Here is a 16,821-nt window from a genome sequence, read left to right on the forward strand (position 1 = left end):
AGCAATTATAGAACCCCTCTCTTGTTCTCACCAGCACATCTGAGCTAAGTGCAAATCTTGGTGATCCATCATCACACCATCAGTCTCACCTTTTGATGCGGCTGATCCGCTCGCACAGGAAGGAAAGGTATTGAGTGAGTTTCACCATAGCGATGATGAGCGTTCCCCCCACTAGCATGCATGTGGGCCAGAGGAGGGAGCTAATGATGGCCCCACGGCCATAGAGACGTGTCAGGAGAACACTGTCTTGCTGATCTGAGGGATCGTAGTAACATGAAACTTGCTGATGTGTCTTCAGTCTCTCTGAGATGTTCATCACAATGGTGTGCATCAGTGTAGAGTCTTTGTGGCATTTTGGGATGTAAAAACACTGCAGGAAAAAAAAGAACGAACTGCATTTACTGGAAAATATTCAATTCATATAATTAAAAACCCATAGAAATATCAATAAGGTATGAGATCAACTGGATACTTTTTCTTAAAAGTGAAGTTTGTTATTTCTGCGCCATTAGTGTCATCAAATGGAATTGCAAAACTTGTTTACAAACCGGTTTCCTGAGCCCTCGTCTGTCATTGGTTGTACAAAAACATAGTCCCATCCAAAACTTACGCCATTGGTTGAGCCAATGTTGTTATGTTGGGCTGGTCAGGATGCTCAAACAAACAGAGCGATGTTTTGCATCACAGAGCCAAAATGTTTACACTTTTCGGGGGAATCAACCTACGAATGGTTTACTTATAATTTTCACTGCAAATTAAATAATTATTTCTAAACCAATGTATCTGGGCTATGAATTCATTTTATAGCTCTATACACTTACTGTTTGACAATTATTATGTTATATATGTACATTTTTATTAATACTTCCATGACCACAACTGAGAACTCTTTTTATTAAGATGTTAGGGTTACAGTAGCAAGTATATAGTAGGCTTTATTTGATCCACCCTTAAGAAGGATCGATATTTAAACATGTCTGTCAGTAAATGTACTCCTCTATGACATAACCCACACTCCACATAACTACTCATTATCCAGGAAAACAGCATAATTGTAGCATGATAGCCTGATTTAAGTCGGAAAGTCTGGATTTCATTTTCAACACCACTTCTCAGTGTAGGAAGCCACACGGACTGGTGATCATTCAGAAATGACGTTGAAGTGAGTTTTGTGGCCATTGACGATAATAAAACATGAATCTGACATATACAGGCACTTACAGCTAAGACTATCTTTGTGAAGTTAGTCCTATAAGACCATTTTCTGGTCTTTGTTGCAAAATTGCAAAAAATTGTTGCAAAAGAAAAGACAAATTTTTTTTTGCTTCATCTATGTAATATCTTGCTGTCCTTTATATATAATGGCTGTACTTTCTATATCTAATAGAGTAGAGTAGTGTAATGAAAGTTTGCAATAGAGCGCAACAGTGCCTGCCCACTTTTTCTGCTGTCTTGGTTTGAAAAGTATTTTCCCCATTCATTTCTTCCATAGGGTTTTCAATAAATCCATCATAAAAGTGTTATAAGCCATGAACCAAACCAACAAGCTCCGAGGTGAATCACAACATTACAAATTTTGATTTAAAGTAAAAAAATAAATAAAATTTAAATTAGAATTGAAAATTGGAAATCAGACTAGACTGTGTAGACTACTTGCCGTCTTTCAGAAGGGAATCAAATACATTCCCATGAAGCTTTACGAATGATGAAATCACATTAAAAATTCAGGAAAATATAAAACTATTAATTTAAAGTTGATTATTTTAAGTACAGAACAATTCATTTAAAATTTTCAGCAAAATATTCAATTTACACAAATATTAGGGCTGTCAATCGATAAAAAATGTGAATCGAATTAATTACATGATGTGCAGATTAATGAATTGAAATAATCGTAATGAATCGCATATATTGATTATGATATAATTATTAATATAATATACTGTATGATAAATATTATAATTCAGATAATTCAAATACATCATATACATATACTGTGGCAGCAGACAAGTTAAGCATTTCTACAATACAAAAAGTGGCTTGAGTCAAAATATTGTTTGTTTTATTTCCATATCATGAGACATACCCCTATTATTGGTTTTAAGGTTAGGTTGACAAGTTAGGTTGATTGGTTCACAAGTTTTCAGCTTCTCTAGTCATAAGCGCTATATTTTTAGAACACTGTTTCAAGTTAAATGTACTGTAGTTAGAAACGCGTAAGAATGCATCTCAAGTTCACTGCATTTCTGTTGTGCTCGGTCCAGCTGTCATTGAGCTCAAAAGCGCGTCTGTGGAAGGCTGAGCTGTTTGCGGCTCGTTGTTTTAACTAGGTGTGTTGCCTGTACAGCTGGAACACTGGCTGCTCCCTACTGCCACATCAACGTGGTACATTAAGCTTGAAGGGCTCCGATGGTAGAAACATTCTTTATTACGGAATTTATGTACGCATCGGCATGAATAATTGTGTATTTTTTTATGCATTATTTTTCATATAATTGATCGCACTAAATTATGTGTTAAATCGACAGCCCTATCATATATATAAGTATTTTGAGAGTACAGGGGAGACCGACTTAATTGCGTAATTTGTAATTTGTGTGGTGTGTAATGGGAGTGGGCTGTCAATGCTGGGCTCCTTTAGCATGCTTTGTTGGACACAATTCTCTGATTGGTGGATCTTTCTCAGCAGGAATATGGGTAGTGTAGTTCTCCGCAAGAAATTCCGCTAGTAAAATGTATTTATTTTTTTAAATGAAGTTGAAATAACGTAGACTGATGGCTTCAACAGAAGAATATACCATTAATTTAAAACCTCGGAGCACAGTAAGTCTGTCTAAGGTTTTTGGTTATCGTTAAAAATAAATTCACGTGTGGAGAAAATAAATAGGGTGCACTCGATAAGTTTTTAGCTGTCTCCTACTCGCCCCATTGGTCCAAGTAGTACTTGTGAACTTTTGGAATCTATACTGACACCTATCGTCCTGGATACTGGAAGTTTGTTTACTAAGTCCTGCCGCTTCACACCACAGATGTTTGTTTATATACTGTTTTGTTGCTTTTAGTCTGTGTTTTGTTAAATCTGTTATACTACACACATTCCTATTATGGACATGCTTGAATTCAATCCAAACGAATTTCCTGTATTGTTGCGCACTGGACTGTGACCAGGCATCCGCGACTCGCAAGCTTTCTGGTGGCTGAACACCACTGTGTGCTCATGCTTGGCATTTGATGATGTAGCGATTTGTTCCATCACTCCAGTAGGGACCTCTTGTTTGGACATTTTATATACTTGCACTCATTCTGTTTGGACTGTCTGGTGAATCACACTCCTGCTGATCTTGAGCTCCATTGTTGTCAGTAGTAAGTATATTGTGTTTTTTTTTATATTGTTTGGTTTGCTTGTGTTATGGCGTTCTATTGTCTTCTCTTTGCCATTCTATCTGTCAAGCATGCGAGTTATAACAAGGGGATGGCCTACTTAGAGTGTCGTCGATTCTGTTGATTCTTCGTGTTGACTGAAGTTGTCGATGAAAGTGATGATATGAGATTGTGTGCTATTTGTATCCTTAACTTGAGAGTTTGTCTGAGAAAGGCATTAAATGATAAATGGAGTTAAAATAAGGAACAAAGGATATACCATGTGAAATAAATGAAAATCAAAAGTGACACTTTAACCAAACTTTCCCTGTTGAAAAACTGTATCGGCTTGGTGTCCTCAGGTAGCTTGCACCTGTGTCTAATACCGGCAAGGCTAGTTACACCATCAAAAGGTGTCGCTAATGTCCATTTCCTCTCATGCCCATTAAAGGGCTATACTCTCAATTTGGCTCCTACACACCAGCCCCTGTTGCTTTATACAATAAACAATAATCAACAAAAATTTATGGAACCAAATCTATTAACAAAAAAAGGACCTTTTTAAAAATGTTAAGGGAAATTATACGTAATCTTTCTACAAAAAATAAAATTAAAATAAAATATTCTTGTTTTAATTACTAATTCTATGTAACTTTGGGTTCTTGGAGAGGAAGAGAGGAGATGCAGGAGTAGATACTTTCAGTAATTTAATTATAAACGCTGGAGTGGAACAAACACTGGAGTGGAACAAACGATTAAGCTAAACATCACAAAATGACAAAACAATGAAACACTTCATTAACACAACGTAACACTTCAAGGACTGATATAGGAATGGGCAAAACTAGAGGATATTTATACAAAAGGAGCTAAATGAGGGAATGGAAGACAGGTGAGGATAAGGAACTGATGGAAGTGATGAGGGCTGTGAAACATGGGAGATGTAGTCCAGAGGAAAACTTCAAAATAAGAGTCCTAGAAGAACGTGAGGGAGACAGACTGTGACATTACTCCCCCCCCCCCCCTTTAAAGGGAGACTCCTGGTGCCCAAAGATGGATCAGGAGGATAGGGTGACGCAGAAGGTGAAGAAGGATCCAAGGAGGACGATCCGGGGGCCTGGGGGGCAGCTTCAGGGCTGGGAATGGATCCGGAGGCCTGGGAGGTGGCCACAGGGCAGGGACTGGGTCAGGAGGCCTGGGAGGTGGCCACAGGGCAGGGACTGGGTCAGGAGGAATGGGAGGCGGCCACAGGACAAGGACTGGGTCAGGAGGTGGAACCGCTGGAGGAGGAGACTCTGGGGAAGCGGGCGGAGCCGTGGAAGGCGGAGACGTGAGAGGTCCGAGGGGCAGAGCCAGGGAACTTGGTTCCTGGAGAGTAGCCGATGGCTTGAAGGGCAGGGGGAAGCCGAAGTTTCGGAGGACCGAGGTAGCGCCGAAGGATCGGAGGACCGAGGCAGAGCTGGGGGATCTGAGGACAGAGGCAGAGCCGGTGGGACTGAGGTGGAGCCATAGGGAAGGAGGTCCCCAGTGAAGCTGGAGGCTCGGAGTGACAAAGCATAGCTGGAGGATCAGAGAGCCGAGAGTCTGTTGCTTTGTGATTGACAGAAGGATTCTTTTGATTAAACAAATCAGTCTTTCCCATACCCCTCCATGGTGTGAACCAGCAGGTGAGTTGAAAATCCATTTGACTCCTTTCTGTGATAGAGCATTCTCAATCTTATTTAGATTCCAGTCTTTGAGTGCCTGTTTAAGTTATTTTTCTCTAGCAACAAAATTTGTACCATTATCAGATCTAATTTCCTTAACTTGGCCTCTCCTACAAATGAATCTTCTGAGTGCATTGTGAGCCACTTACAAGTGCACTGCTCGACTTACAAGACATGTGAATATGACTCCATATCGCTTAACTATTTGCATCCTGTTTGTACTTTGATTGGCCCAAAATAGTCATCCCCAACATCCTTGAAAGGTGGTAGATCAGGTGTTACACGATCTTTGGGCAAATTTGCCATCTTCTGTTCTCCCATGGCTGCATGAAGTTGTCTGCATATTACATATTCAGAAATGATCTTTCTTGATAAGTTTACACAGGGAATCCAGTACTTTTGCCTTAGTAATGACAGCATATAATTTCTTCCACTGTGCAATGTTTGCTGATGGATATGTTTAAGCAACAACTTAGAGATATGGTGATCCTTTGGTAAGATGCTGTTTTTTTTATCTCCACTGGCATTGCAGATTCTCTTAATCATCCACCCACTCTAAGCAAGCCATCCTGTATCCTGGGATCTAACCTAAAGTTGGAGCTGTCCTTTCTGAAATGAAGGCCTTCCTTGAGACTTTACAGTTCTTCTGTAATGCCTTGATCCTGACAATAACAAATGGTTGTAGATTCAGCTTCTTTTAGGTCATCAACTGAAACATTGCATGTTTTGAATGATGTTTTGTACTTGTTAATTTCTTTGATTGTTAGACTCTGTTTAACATGTTCAGGTACTTGAGCTTGGATTGTGTTAAGAACTTCCTTTTCAATCAAATATTTTGCAGTAGCTGTTTGAATTTGAGTAGCCATGCAACAGCTCTTATGACATGGTTCCAAGATGAGAAGTCGTAAATAAGGGAGTTAACACCAAATTGATGTACTTTTGAAGGACGACTGGTCAATTTCTCCACAGGCTACTTCTTAAAAGTTAATCAGCAGTTAAACCACTTGAGGCTGAATCAGCTGGGTTTTCCTTGGTGTTGATGTACCTTCACTGCTTGACATCTGATGCTTCTTTGATGGCATTGACTCGATTGGCTACAAATGTCTGGAACCGTTTCATTTAATTTTTGATGTACTTTAAGACTGAAGTGCTATCAGTCCAGAACATTGAACTGTCCAACTCTAATTGCAACTCTATAGCTAACAACTTCTCCATCCATACTGCAAGTACAGCTGCAATCAATTCCATTCTTAGTATGGTCATTGATTTCAAGGGTGCAACTCTTGAATTTTCCATCATGAATGTTACATGAACCTTTCTCTGAGCATTGGTAAAGCATAGGTAGGACACAGTGCCATATCCATTCTCACTTGCATCACTGAAATGATGCAACTGGGCATGAGTGACATCTCCAAAGTTCTTTGGTTTTATGCATCTAGTAATGCTGAGTCCTGAGAGCCATCTTTGCCAGGGCTGTTTGGAGGAGTCAGGAAGTTTGTCATCCCATCCATGATTAAGCTTGCAAAGCTGCTGCATGATGTGTTTTGCAGTAAAGATGAAAGGAGCTACAAATTCAGGTGGATCAAACACAGAACTGACAATGTATAGGATGCCTCCTCTAGTGCATGCCTGGTTCTGTAGTGAAACCTTGAACCTGAACGTGTCTTTTTCGACAGACCAATGAACTCCAAGGGCTCTTTCAGTGGGAAGGTTTTCCTTATCTAAGTTGAGATTTTTTACATCCTTTGCTCTGTCCCCTTCTGGTATGGATGCCAGGACCAGTCTACTGTCTACTTGTACTGAGTGTACAAAGTTCTTTGTAAAGCACCATGGCATGCCTTTCTGTGGGAATGACACAAGTCATAAACATAGAAATTGTTCTTTACCACATGAATGGCCTCTGTAGAAAAGTGGCTCCTGTTTTCATCCATTGTTTGTTTTAGAGCATAACTTGCACAACTTGAAGATGTAGCACCAAACAGATGCACTGTCATTCTATACTCTATGAGCTTTTTACTGACATCACCTTTTGGCCACCACAGAAAGTGGAGAAAGTTTTTGTCAGGTTTAGTGACTTTGACTTGATGGAACATGCCTTCTATATCAGCCATGAGGCCCAATGGTTTCTTACGGAAATGGAGCAAGACACCTATAATTGTGCTAGTGAGATTGGGACCTTAAATTAGTTACCTGCTGAGTGACATTCCACAGTAAGAAGCTGAGCAGTTAAACACAACATGAATTGTGGCTTTTTTTGGATGATACACACCATGGTGTGGTATATACCACACTTTGCCATTGCCTTTTCTAAGCTCTGCCTGGGGCATGACTTCAGCATGTCACTTTTCTATGACATTGTCTAGGAAGGCAGTGTACTCATCTTTAAAAGTTTTGTCCCTTTCAAACTTTTTGAGCAGACAAGACATGCGCTGAAGAGCTATTTGCCGATTGTCTGACATTTTAACATTGACATTCCTAAATGGTAGCGGTAGTTGTTAATGTCCATCCTTGATTTCAGCATTTTCCATCATGCTCATGAATCCTTTGTCCTCCTGTGACATCTCTGACTTTTCTTTGTGTGCTTTTTCTGGAAAGTCATGTAAGATAAAGGGTAGTTCTTGCGGGAGACTCGCAGCTGTACATCATCATGACATTATCTAGTTAGCTCCTGGCCAATCATACATCAGCCATTGCTTTAAAAGCCTGCTTTCAATTTACCTCTTTGCATTTCAGTGTGCCAACACGGCAATTCATTCAACAGCCTATGTCAGACGTTGAGTCAACTTCGCTCCCCGATGAGCTAATACCCAGCTCTGGACATGGATTTAGTCACTCGCTCCTTACCTTATATCCATGATCAACAGCTCCTCGCCGCAGCATTCGTCTGCAATTTACGGAGTCTCAGTGGGATCACAGTCCTCTTGGAATGATAATAGAAATGTTAACCAAGCATCTTCATCAACCTCGATCTTTCCAGGCCACAGTGGTGAATTCTCAGTTCCAGCAAAGTCTTCTCTGCTGGCCTAACATGTCTAATAAATAAATACTTTTTCATCCTTTCATTCTCATTCACCTTTTTGCCTATTTATTTTCAATCGCTTTCCACTCCTAATTCATCTAAAAACAAATAGCAAACAACGAATCATTTATCCAATCAGAATTTATTCCTTGATCCTTACAAGCGAAACCCAAAGCCGAGCACTTCCGAAGCAGCATGTGAGTCTGAGCTCCATACCGTTAAGCCTTCAGAATTTCTACAGAATCCCTTAACAGTTCAAGTGAATATTCATCTAAAGTCAGATTGTCTGATTCATCAGCCAATCAGATTGATTTATTTGTTCTTGGTGGGTGTGGTCTTTAGGATATGTCCCAATCGAGGCCTTCTATCTGGCCTTGAGTGACGCAATCACACTTTAAGAGATGTACGTAATTTGAAAGCGAAGAGTGCAAGATCTAGCTGACGAGTTGGCTGTCACTGCCACTTCTCAATTACCATTGAGAAAGAGATCCTTATGGATTTAAAAACCTGAGATGTAAACAGGAAAGGAGGGCTGATTTTCATTTCAGGTAAATTGGTAAGTGCTTTTTGCATTGTTATAGCAACATCAAGAGTTTTCTAAGTGTAAATTAGACTGGCTGGAGCATTCAGTATCAGTTTAAGTTTTGAAAAGTAACCGTGTACACTTACAAAACAAAAATTATAGCAAGCAACATTTAGATCACAAACATTATTAGATAGCTTTTTCCTGGTATTAGACCTTCTTGGTTTTGGCTTTCGCGCTTGGACGTGTTTTAAAAATGTCAATTGCTATTATTATTTGGCTGCAGTGTAATGTATGATGTCCATAGGCATAGGGTGTCTGATTAATTGTGAAAGTGTTTTCTTAATGGCATGAATCGCACTGAAGGCCACGACTTAAAATGCACGGGCCGCCACTGCCAGGCCACAGGTGAACCAGCTCATACATGACATCTTGGGAAGCCCGCCTTCCCTCCCCGACGACGCCGCCACTCCATCTCAACTTTCTGCCCCGCATTAAACCTACGGGGCGTAAACAATCAGCAAATCTGATTCTTCCTCTAAATCTCAGTCACGTAGGAGACCTCTCTCAAGCCACCGCATCTACCGCAACCGGAATGCACGACCCATTGTTGGAAGTTGCATGCTCCTCGTCAAGTCTGTCAAAATCATCGCCTCAAGGCAGCAGCTGGTCCCCATCAGAAATACGCCAAGTTCTCAATCATCTTCATCAAATGCATTTAGAGGATGGTTTATGGGTCTTAGGCTTTCTGCTGCCAGTTCTGTCTGTTCATCACATCCCTCATCTGCATCAATATCAAATTCAAGCAGCAATATTTCTTTCCAACAGAGCGTTTCACAGTGTGACGGTCGCACCATGCAGGTAACTGAGTTTAAGGTTCACAATGCTGATTCATTCACCGTGTTGCATGCCCAAGTGTACCCCTTTCAGGCAATCAAGATCTATTATTCATGCATGTTATGATGCAGAAAAACTTATCGTACAGGTCTTATTACTTCATTCAGTTAAGATAATGACTTGTTTTGGCGGTCGCTCCTATCACACGTTAAATCACGAAGTGTTTCTTACTTCATACATCCACTTCCACGTTTTCCAATTAAGGAAGCACCACTTGTTGTTGCACGCCTCTGACACCTAGAGGTAGTCTCTGCCTATTGCATTAACATACTAGTTCAACAGCAAATTCCATTAACAGTGCAATACATTTTGCTGCCTTATATGATCAAGTCAAACAGGGGTCTAATTCCTATTCCACAATTATGATTATGATTTATTACTCATTTAGGCATCATTACAGTGCATACATTTTTATTTTATGGCTCTCCGTAAATCTTTTTTTTTTTTTATCACTGTTCGGACCATGTTCAATCAATGGGGACTTTCTAAGCATTGAGACTTAATCAATTTTCCAAATTTCAAAGCTCATTACGAGTTTAACAACTACATTAGACTAAATACATTACATTTTATTTGAAGTATCAATGCATTTCAGTCTTTGTTCCATTCACTTTTAATGTGCTCATGGTTGGGGCAGTTACATTTAGTAGCAGGTAAGTAAGGTTTCGTTTACTCATTGGATAAAACCTGTGCTGGATTAGCTTTTTCACAGTGTTTAAAATTCAGTTCATTTTCTGTATCTGCTGGTAAGCAGTAAGCTTCCTCATAATGCTTTCTATGTTAGTTCTACAAATACGTTTGTCTAAACGCACTACAATTTTAGTTACCAATGCATTTTGTCCTCTGCTCTGTCCACTGTAAATACATCTGTGGTCAGGGCAGTTACATTCAGGAGCAGGTAAGTAAGGTGTTTTCACTTTTGGATAAAACTTGTTCTGGAAGCAGAAGCAGATGCCGAATATTCAGTTGACTGAAGCTTTACATGTCATGGACCATGCGTCGTGTTGCTGGTTTTACGGGCTTTGTCAGGAGCTTCGGCTTCAAACATCACACCTTTTGCATCTACGTACTTCAACCCCATCCAAGACTGGGCACAGCGTCCTCCTCACCAAAGCAGACATCAAGATGCTTCCAAAAGTCATGTCCATTCACCCCTTTGACTTGCCCATTTCGGCATCATGTGGCAAATTTTACTCACTGTCTGGCACACAATTGGGTGTAGAATTAGTTCGCACATTTAATTTTCTGTCGGAAGGCTTATGCTGGATCCTTCAAATATTTTAAGCTCATGTCCATGTGCACCCACTCCGATTCTCTGCTCCTCTGTTCCCGTGCCACTCACAGCTCCACTCTGGACATTTAAACAAGTTCCCTGTCTGTCACTCACTCAACGTTGTGTCGATGTAGTGACACTAGGGGTTCGCTCGAGAGCCCCAATCACCTTTGCTTTATTCAGAAAAGGCCAGTGAAAATTGGCGAGTGGAATTGCATGCCAATCTCCGCCCTGGACATATGGGTATAAAAGGAGATGGCATGCACCACTCATTCAGACTTGTTCTTCGGAGCCGAACGCATGTGTGTGTGTGTTCGTCCCGTCACCTTATTCCTTGCTTCTGGAATTTACGGCGCATATCAGTGGTCGCCCACGCACGGTCGAGTGTTGTGCAACCCAAGGGCGCTTCGATGGCTGAGTCCACAGGTGTTAAAAGAGTATATTCCAAAAGAGTATATTTTCACTAAAAGAGCTCGCACAAACAATTGGCGTCTTTTTAAAGATGTCCTTTCTCCTTTGTGCTACTGGGTGCAGCCGTTATCTCTCCCCACCGGATGGCCATGAGATCTGTCTCGAGTGCTTGGGTCACCAGCACGCCAAGGCAGCTTTCATGGAGGGGTCATGTTCTCACTGTGAGAACATGCCCATGAGAACGTTGCGGTCACGGCTCTCTTCCCTCTTTGTGAAGTAGAGAGCCACCGAGGTTGCTTCCTGACCTGGTCTGTCCTGCGTTGAAACTCAGACAGCTGCAACAGGGAGTGTCGTGGGCGCTCTGGATGTGGATATGGGAGCGTTTCTGCTGGCTCAATCCCAGCGGACCTCCCGGCCCCCAGCATGCTTGTTCTGCCCGGGAGAGTTCACGAGCGAGGTAAGCAGTCCGAGATTTAATATCTCGTTCTGGGCTCATGACGAGGATGAGTTATCGGTTGCAGCATCGGAGGGTGGGCTTCTGCTTTCAGAAGCAGACAAATCTTCTCTGGCGTTAGAGCTCAGGTTGTGGCAGCCGTGCTTGCCCGGGCGCCCTCGAACATCGGGCTGGAGTGGAACCCTCTGCCCTGCCCTGAGTGTTCGCCGCTAGATGATTGGTTTCTGGGCTCAGAGCGCAACTCATGGCCACACCCCGCCCCAGTGCCTTTCTTCGCGGAAGTGCACGAGGAGCTCGCGAAGTTGTGGAAGGCACCTTTCTCTGCCCGTACACACTTCATCGGCTCGTCCACCCTAACTACCCTCGACGGCAGAGCGGTAAAGGGATATGTCAAGCTTCCCCAGGTGAAGTGCACATTGTGGTACATTCATGCCTGTGGGGCGCAGCCACCTGGAGGAACCGACCAATGCTCCCTTCCAAGGCGTGTAAGTTTTCTTCGTCACTCGTGGCGAAGGCTTACAACGCTGCGGGTCAGGCTGCTTCTGCCCTGCACACCATGGCCATCCCGCAGGTCCACAAGGCCAAGGCGCTTAAAGATCTGCATGAGGGTAGGACCAACCCAGGGCTTATGCAGGAACTGCGTACCGCAACCAACCTCACTCTACGGGTGACAAAAGTCATGGCGCGTGCCCTGGGCTGGATGATGTCCACCTTGGTGGTCCAAGAGCAGCACCTGTGGCTCAACCTTGTGGAGATGCGTGACGCTGAGAAAGTCCGCTTTCTCAATGCGCCCATCTCCCAAGGGGTGCTCTTTGGTGACACTGTCGAGGATTTCACCCACCAGTTCTCGACGGTGAAGAAGCAGACGGAGGCCATCAAACACATCCTGCCGTGGTGCGACTCGGCCACCTATAGGCCTCCGAAGTCCCGCGCCCTGTCTGCCTCTCGCTAGGGCCATCCTCCTGCTGTGCCGGTCCCGGCTTCCCCACCATCAGAGCCCATACACTAGTCTTTGAGAAGAAGATCCTCCCGTGGGAAGGTGGCACCGCCTGCCCACCAGCCAGCCACCAAGAATCCCGGACGGGCTTCAAGGTGGTCCTGAGACAGGTGACCCTGGGATGAGGCAGCTCTCATTGATGACTCTGACCCAGGTGCCTGCCCTTGGGTCAGCACGAGGTGGGTATCCCAACATCGCCAGATGCCTTCTGGGCTCTGGCACCCAAATTGTCAATAAAAGAGCAGTTTCCTCATTCCCTGAGTCATTCTCCAATGCTCAGCCCCTCCGGCCCTCGCAGACATATGCAGAGCAGCGGGTTGGGCTACACCCAATACCTTTGCGAGATTCTACAACCTACGCATAGAACCAATTTCGACTCGAGTGTTACAGGGTAACAACAGGTAGGCCGGGCGGCAGGTCGGGTGTATCGCTTGCATTGCGCCTTTCCCCTTTTGAGGTGATAATGTGTGCTATCTTGTCCACAACAGTTCCCCATAACTGGTGAACACTGGACACCTCTTTATTTTTCTTAAGCACCATTCGGTGGCGAACTCGGTGGAGGAGTGACGCCGCCAGGCCCAGTACTCATGGTATGCCCCTTTTCAGGTGAGCACGTGTACTTGGGCCCAGTGCTCCATATGTGGTGATTCCCCCCTCGGTAATCCCGTATCATGCGTTTCCACGGTTCGGTTTCCCCTTAGGTGAACACTATGTTTCCCCTCATCAGAGCTCTGCTCTGCCTCGGCCACTGTTGCTGTGTACTCTCTCCGTAGATAGGGTCCTCACCAGTGGTATCATTCCATATGTGAACTTCCCCGTCAGTAAGTCCATGTGAGGTATTCTCCACCCCGCTCTCGGTGGGGCGTGTGGTGAGTTGTGCGTGGATGCCGCAGAGAATAGCGTGAAGCCTCCACACGTGCTACATCTCCGCGGTAACGCGCTCAACAAGCCACGTGATAAGATGCGCGGATTGACGGTCTCAGACGCGGAGGCAACTGAGATTCGTCCTCCACCACCGGGATTGAGATGAGTCACTACACCACCTCCGAGGATGAGAAAAGGGGAGAAAAAAAAAAAAATCACACACACACACACACAAAAAAGTTCTGATAAAAGTCTGGTAATCTAGTGGGTCCCCTCTGAATACAGGAATTTCCTTTGAAGGCAAGTTTCTGTTACTTTACTAACATTTCAGTTGTCATGTTTTGGCTCTGCATAACATTAAGCAGATCCTTCTCAATGCCTGCAGAATGCAACAACATTCTGTGATATCTAGCCTTTGTGGCTTCTTGTTTAGGTTGTAGCATTTTTCTCTCAACAAAAAACAAAAACAAAACATGCTTTTGTGCCAACATTCACAACTTTAGCCTTTATTTGAGACACATAAGCTTTAATTTCTTGACCTTTCATGTCAGAACATTCCTCTGCTTCCTCATCTTCTTCATCATCAACACTCTCCTCTTCTTCCTCTTGCCAATTTTTCTTTTCTTGCTTTTAATTCAAGTTCTTCTCTTTCTAATTGCAATTTCTTTTTTAATGCGGCTGCACGTGTAAGTGACTTCTTAGCTTCAGCTTTTCTTCTAATGGAAGAACCAGTGGATGATCCACTACTGCTCTTAGAAGTAACAGAAACATTATAATTTTAGTTTCTGGACTGTTTAGGGATTTCTTTAGCAGGAGCATTTTCTAGCCATGCATTAATTTTTTTGATCAGTATTCCTCAGTAAATACAAATATTTGTGATCACTTTCTTTATCTTTAACAGATAATGCCTCCTGCACTGTTTGATGCAACGCAGCAAAAGCAGTCATCAGATTTTCAAACACACTCATGTGTCATTTTACATCATCCACTTTATCATATGATTTAAGAAGTGGCTCTATTGCTTTCCATTTAGTAGTTAACATTGCAAACGTTGCCTTTCTTGCATTCTTATGCCTTATCAGAGCTGTGTGAGTGTCTTTTTGAGTGAGCTTTTTATCATGCTCTTCGCACTCAGTTCGTTTATCTTACTCTGCAAGCGCTCCGTGCTGAGCATCTTCATCAGCCATCATTCAACAACAGTCACTTTTACTCCTTTATTCCTTCTATTTGGCAACGCCGGTAACTCGTTCAAAAGTTTTTCAACTAATGTTATGGCATTCTATTATTTTCTCTTTCCCATTCTTTAAGCCAAGCATGCGAGTTATAACAAGGGGGTGGCCTAATTAGAGTGTCATTGATTCTGTTGATTCTTCGTGTTGACTGAAGTTGTCGATGAATGTGATCATATGAGATTGTGTGCTGTTTGTATCCTTAACTTGAGAGTTTGTTGGAGAAAGGCGTTAAATGATAAACAGAGATAAAATAAGGGATAAAGGATATACCATGGTATTTCACATGAAATAAATGAAAATAAAAAGAGACGCTTTAACCAAACGTTCCCTGCTGAAAAACTGTATCGGCTTGGCGTCCTCAGGTAGCGCGCACCTGTGTCTAATACTGGCAAGGCGAGTGACGCCATCAAATGGTGTCCCTAATATCCGTTTCCTCTCATGGCCATTAAAAGGCTATACTCTCAATTTGGCTCCTACAGATTGTTTTGTTCACATGTACTTTTATGTTTGAGCATTGGCTGAAAGCGCTATATGTGTAGTCAATATAGCAGGGTGACCCACTCAATGTAAAATTAAAAAGCTTTTATTAGGTTACTGGCATGACTGGAGTCTTCATCTAGTCTAAGTGTACATCATTTTAATAATATTTATATAAAATGCTAGTCATGTCTTTATGTGTAAAACATTTTTAATTTGCAAAAACATACTGAGTGCACCTTCAAAAACAACCAGAGAGTTAGCGCTCTTTAGCACCAGTAACATGAAATATTATTGCAATAGATTAGCCCTTTACTGCAGCATTGTGGCTGATGTGCTGCCATCTCTGTTTTCCATTTTTTGAGATAAAACCAAATACTTCCATTTTGATTGACAAATAAAAAATGTCTCCATTGGCTCATAATACAGTACGTGAATATGATGACATTGCCGGTTAACATAGGACTTTCCAACTTGGGAACATCCCACCACTCTAGAGTGGTTATTTACAGGACTGTAGCAACAAGGTGATTGATGGATGGGAATGAATATACTGTAGGTAGTACTGATAGTACTATAATTTATGAACACTCATGAATTTGATATATCTGTGCATTCAGTTTTTTTTTGCAACCAACAATCTCATTGCAGTAACATGCAGTCTGATACAGTATTTTACAAGACTTCATAGCAAGTAGTATCACAAAAAGGTGTCCATGCATCACCATTCACATGTAATGTGATATAGCATAGGAAGTTCATGTACCTCAGGGTTGGCCTCGTGGGCCTCCTCATTGTGGGAGAGCCGCAGAACTCTACCGGAGGAGTTCAGGCTGACATATACTTGAAGACAGGGATACCTGGAGCTCTTCCTGCACTCTGACCCACAGTTATAGCTACAATTAATATCAGCAATTATACTAGAGTTTAGCACTGTGCAGTTCGACTCCTCTGTCCAAACACTACGAGGAAAGAGATAGAGAAACAGATCAAGGTTTTGGATAAACATTCTTTGGTTACCTACTGTAATGAACTGGCCATGGAGATGGTGTTAGAATCTATGTGCAGGAAGTTATATATATATATATATATATATATATAAAAAACACACCAGCAAACAATCCAAAACAGCAGGCAGCGAGACATAGTCGTAAAGCAGGTAGATAAATCCAATAAACCAAACAGACAGTCCAACCAGGCAAACAAAACACAGGGTAATCCAAAAAGCAGTAAATCCAGAAAAACAGCAATGGTCATAACATAAATCAATAAGCAATGGCAATGGAAAAACGCTCGGTAAGGCAGAGTAAACTGGCAATATTTTGCAATGAACAATGGAACTGCATGGCTATATATACACATGTGGTAAACAGGAAATGAGCAGTTAAGAAATGTGTGAAGATTAGTATTTGCCAGAGGGCTCCATCTGGTGGTTGGTAGGATGGGTAACAACTTCAGATGTTACAGAACCCCCACCCCCCTTATGAACAACTCCTGGTGTTCTTCTGCTGGGACGTCCCCTTGATCGTGGTGCTGGATGATTAGGATGAGCTTGGTGGAACTCTTGGATCAGGGACGTGTCCAGTATGTCCTTGGCGGTTACCCACG

General features: G+C 42.5%; 1 protein-coding gene across 4 annotated transcripts in view; it reads right to left on the reverse strand.

The window, feature by feature from the left end:
• The window catches only part of si:ch211-247n2.1 (calcium-activated potassium channel subunit beta-2), a 53,304-nt gene that overhangs the window by 1,851 nt on the left and 34,632 nt on the right, over nt 1–16,821 (reverse strand). For 3 of the 4 annotated variants that reach the window (XM_051672996.1, XM_051672997.1, XM_051672999.1), the window contains 2 exons: nt 15,980–16,175; nt 90–370 (listed from right to left, as the gene is read on the reverse strand). In XM_051672996.1, the coding sequence (XP_051528956.1) occupies nt 90–370; nt 15,980–16,175 (477 nt within the window). Of the gene's footprint in view, nt 1–85; nt 371–15,979; nt 16,176–16,821 lie in introns of those variants that run through there. The other variant, XM_051672998.1, reaches the window with a different exon arrangement.

The sequence above is a fragment of the Myxocyprinus asiaticus genome, chromosome 35 (genome assembly GCF_019703515.2).
Source record: "Myxocyprinus asiaticus isolate MX2 ecotype Aquarium Trade chromosome 35, UBuf_Myxa_2, whole genome shotgun sequence".
Lineage (NCBI taxonomy): Eukaryota > Metazoa > Chordata > Actinopteri > Cypriniformes > Catostomidae > Myxocyprinus > Myxocyprinus asiaticus.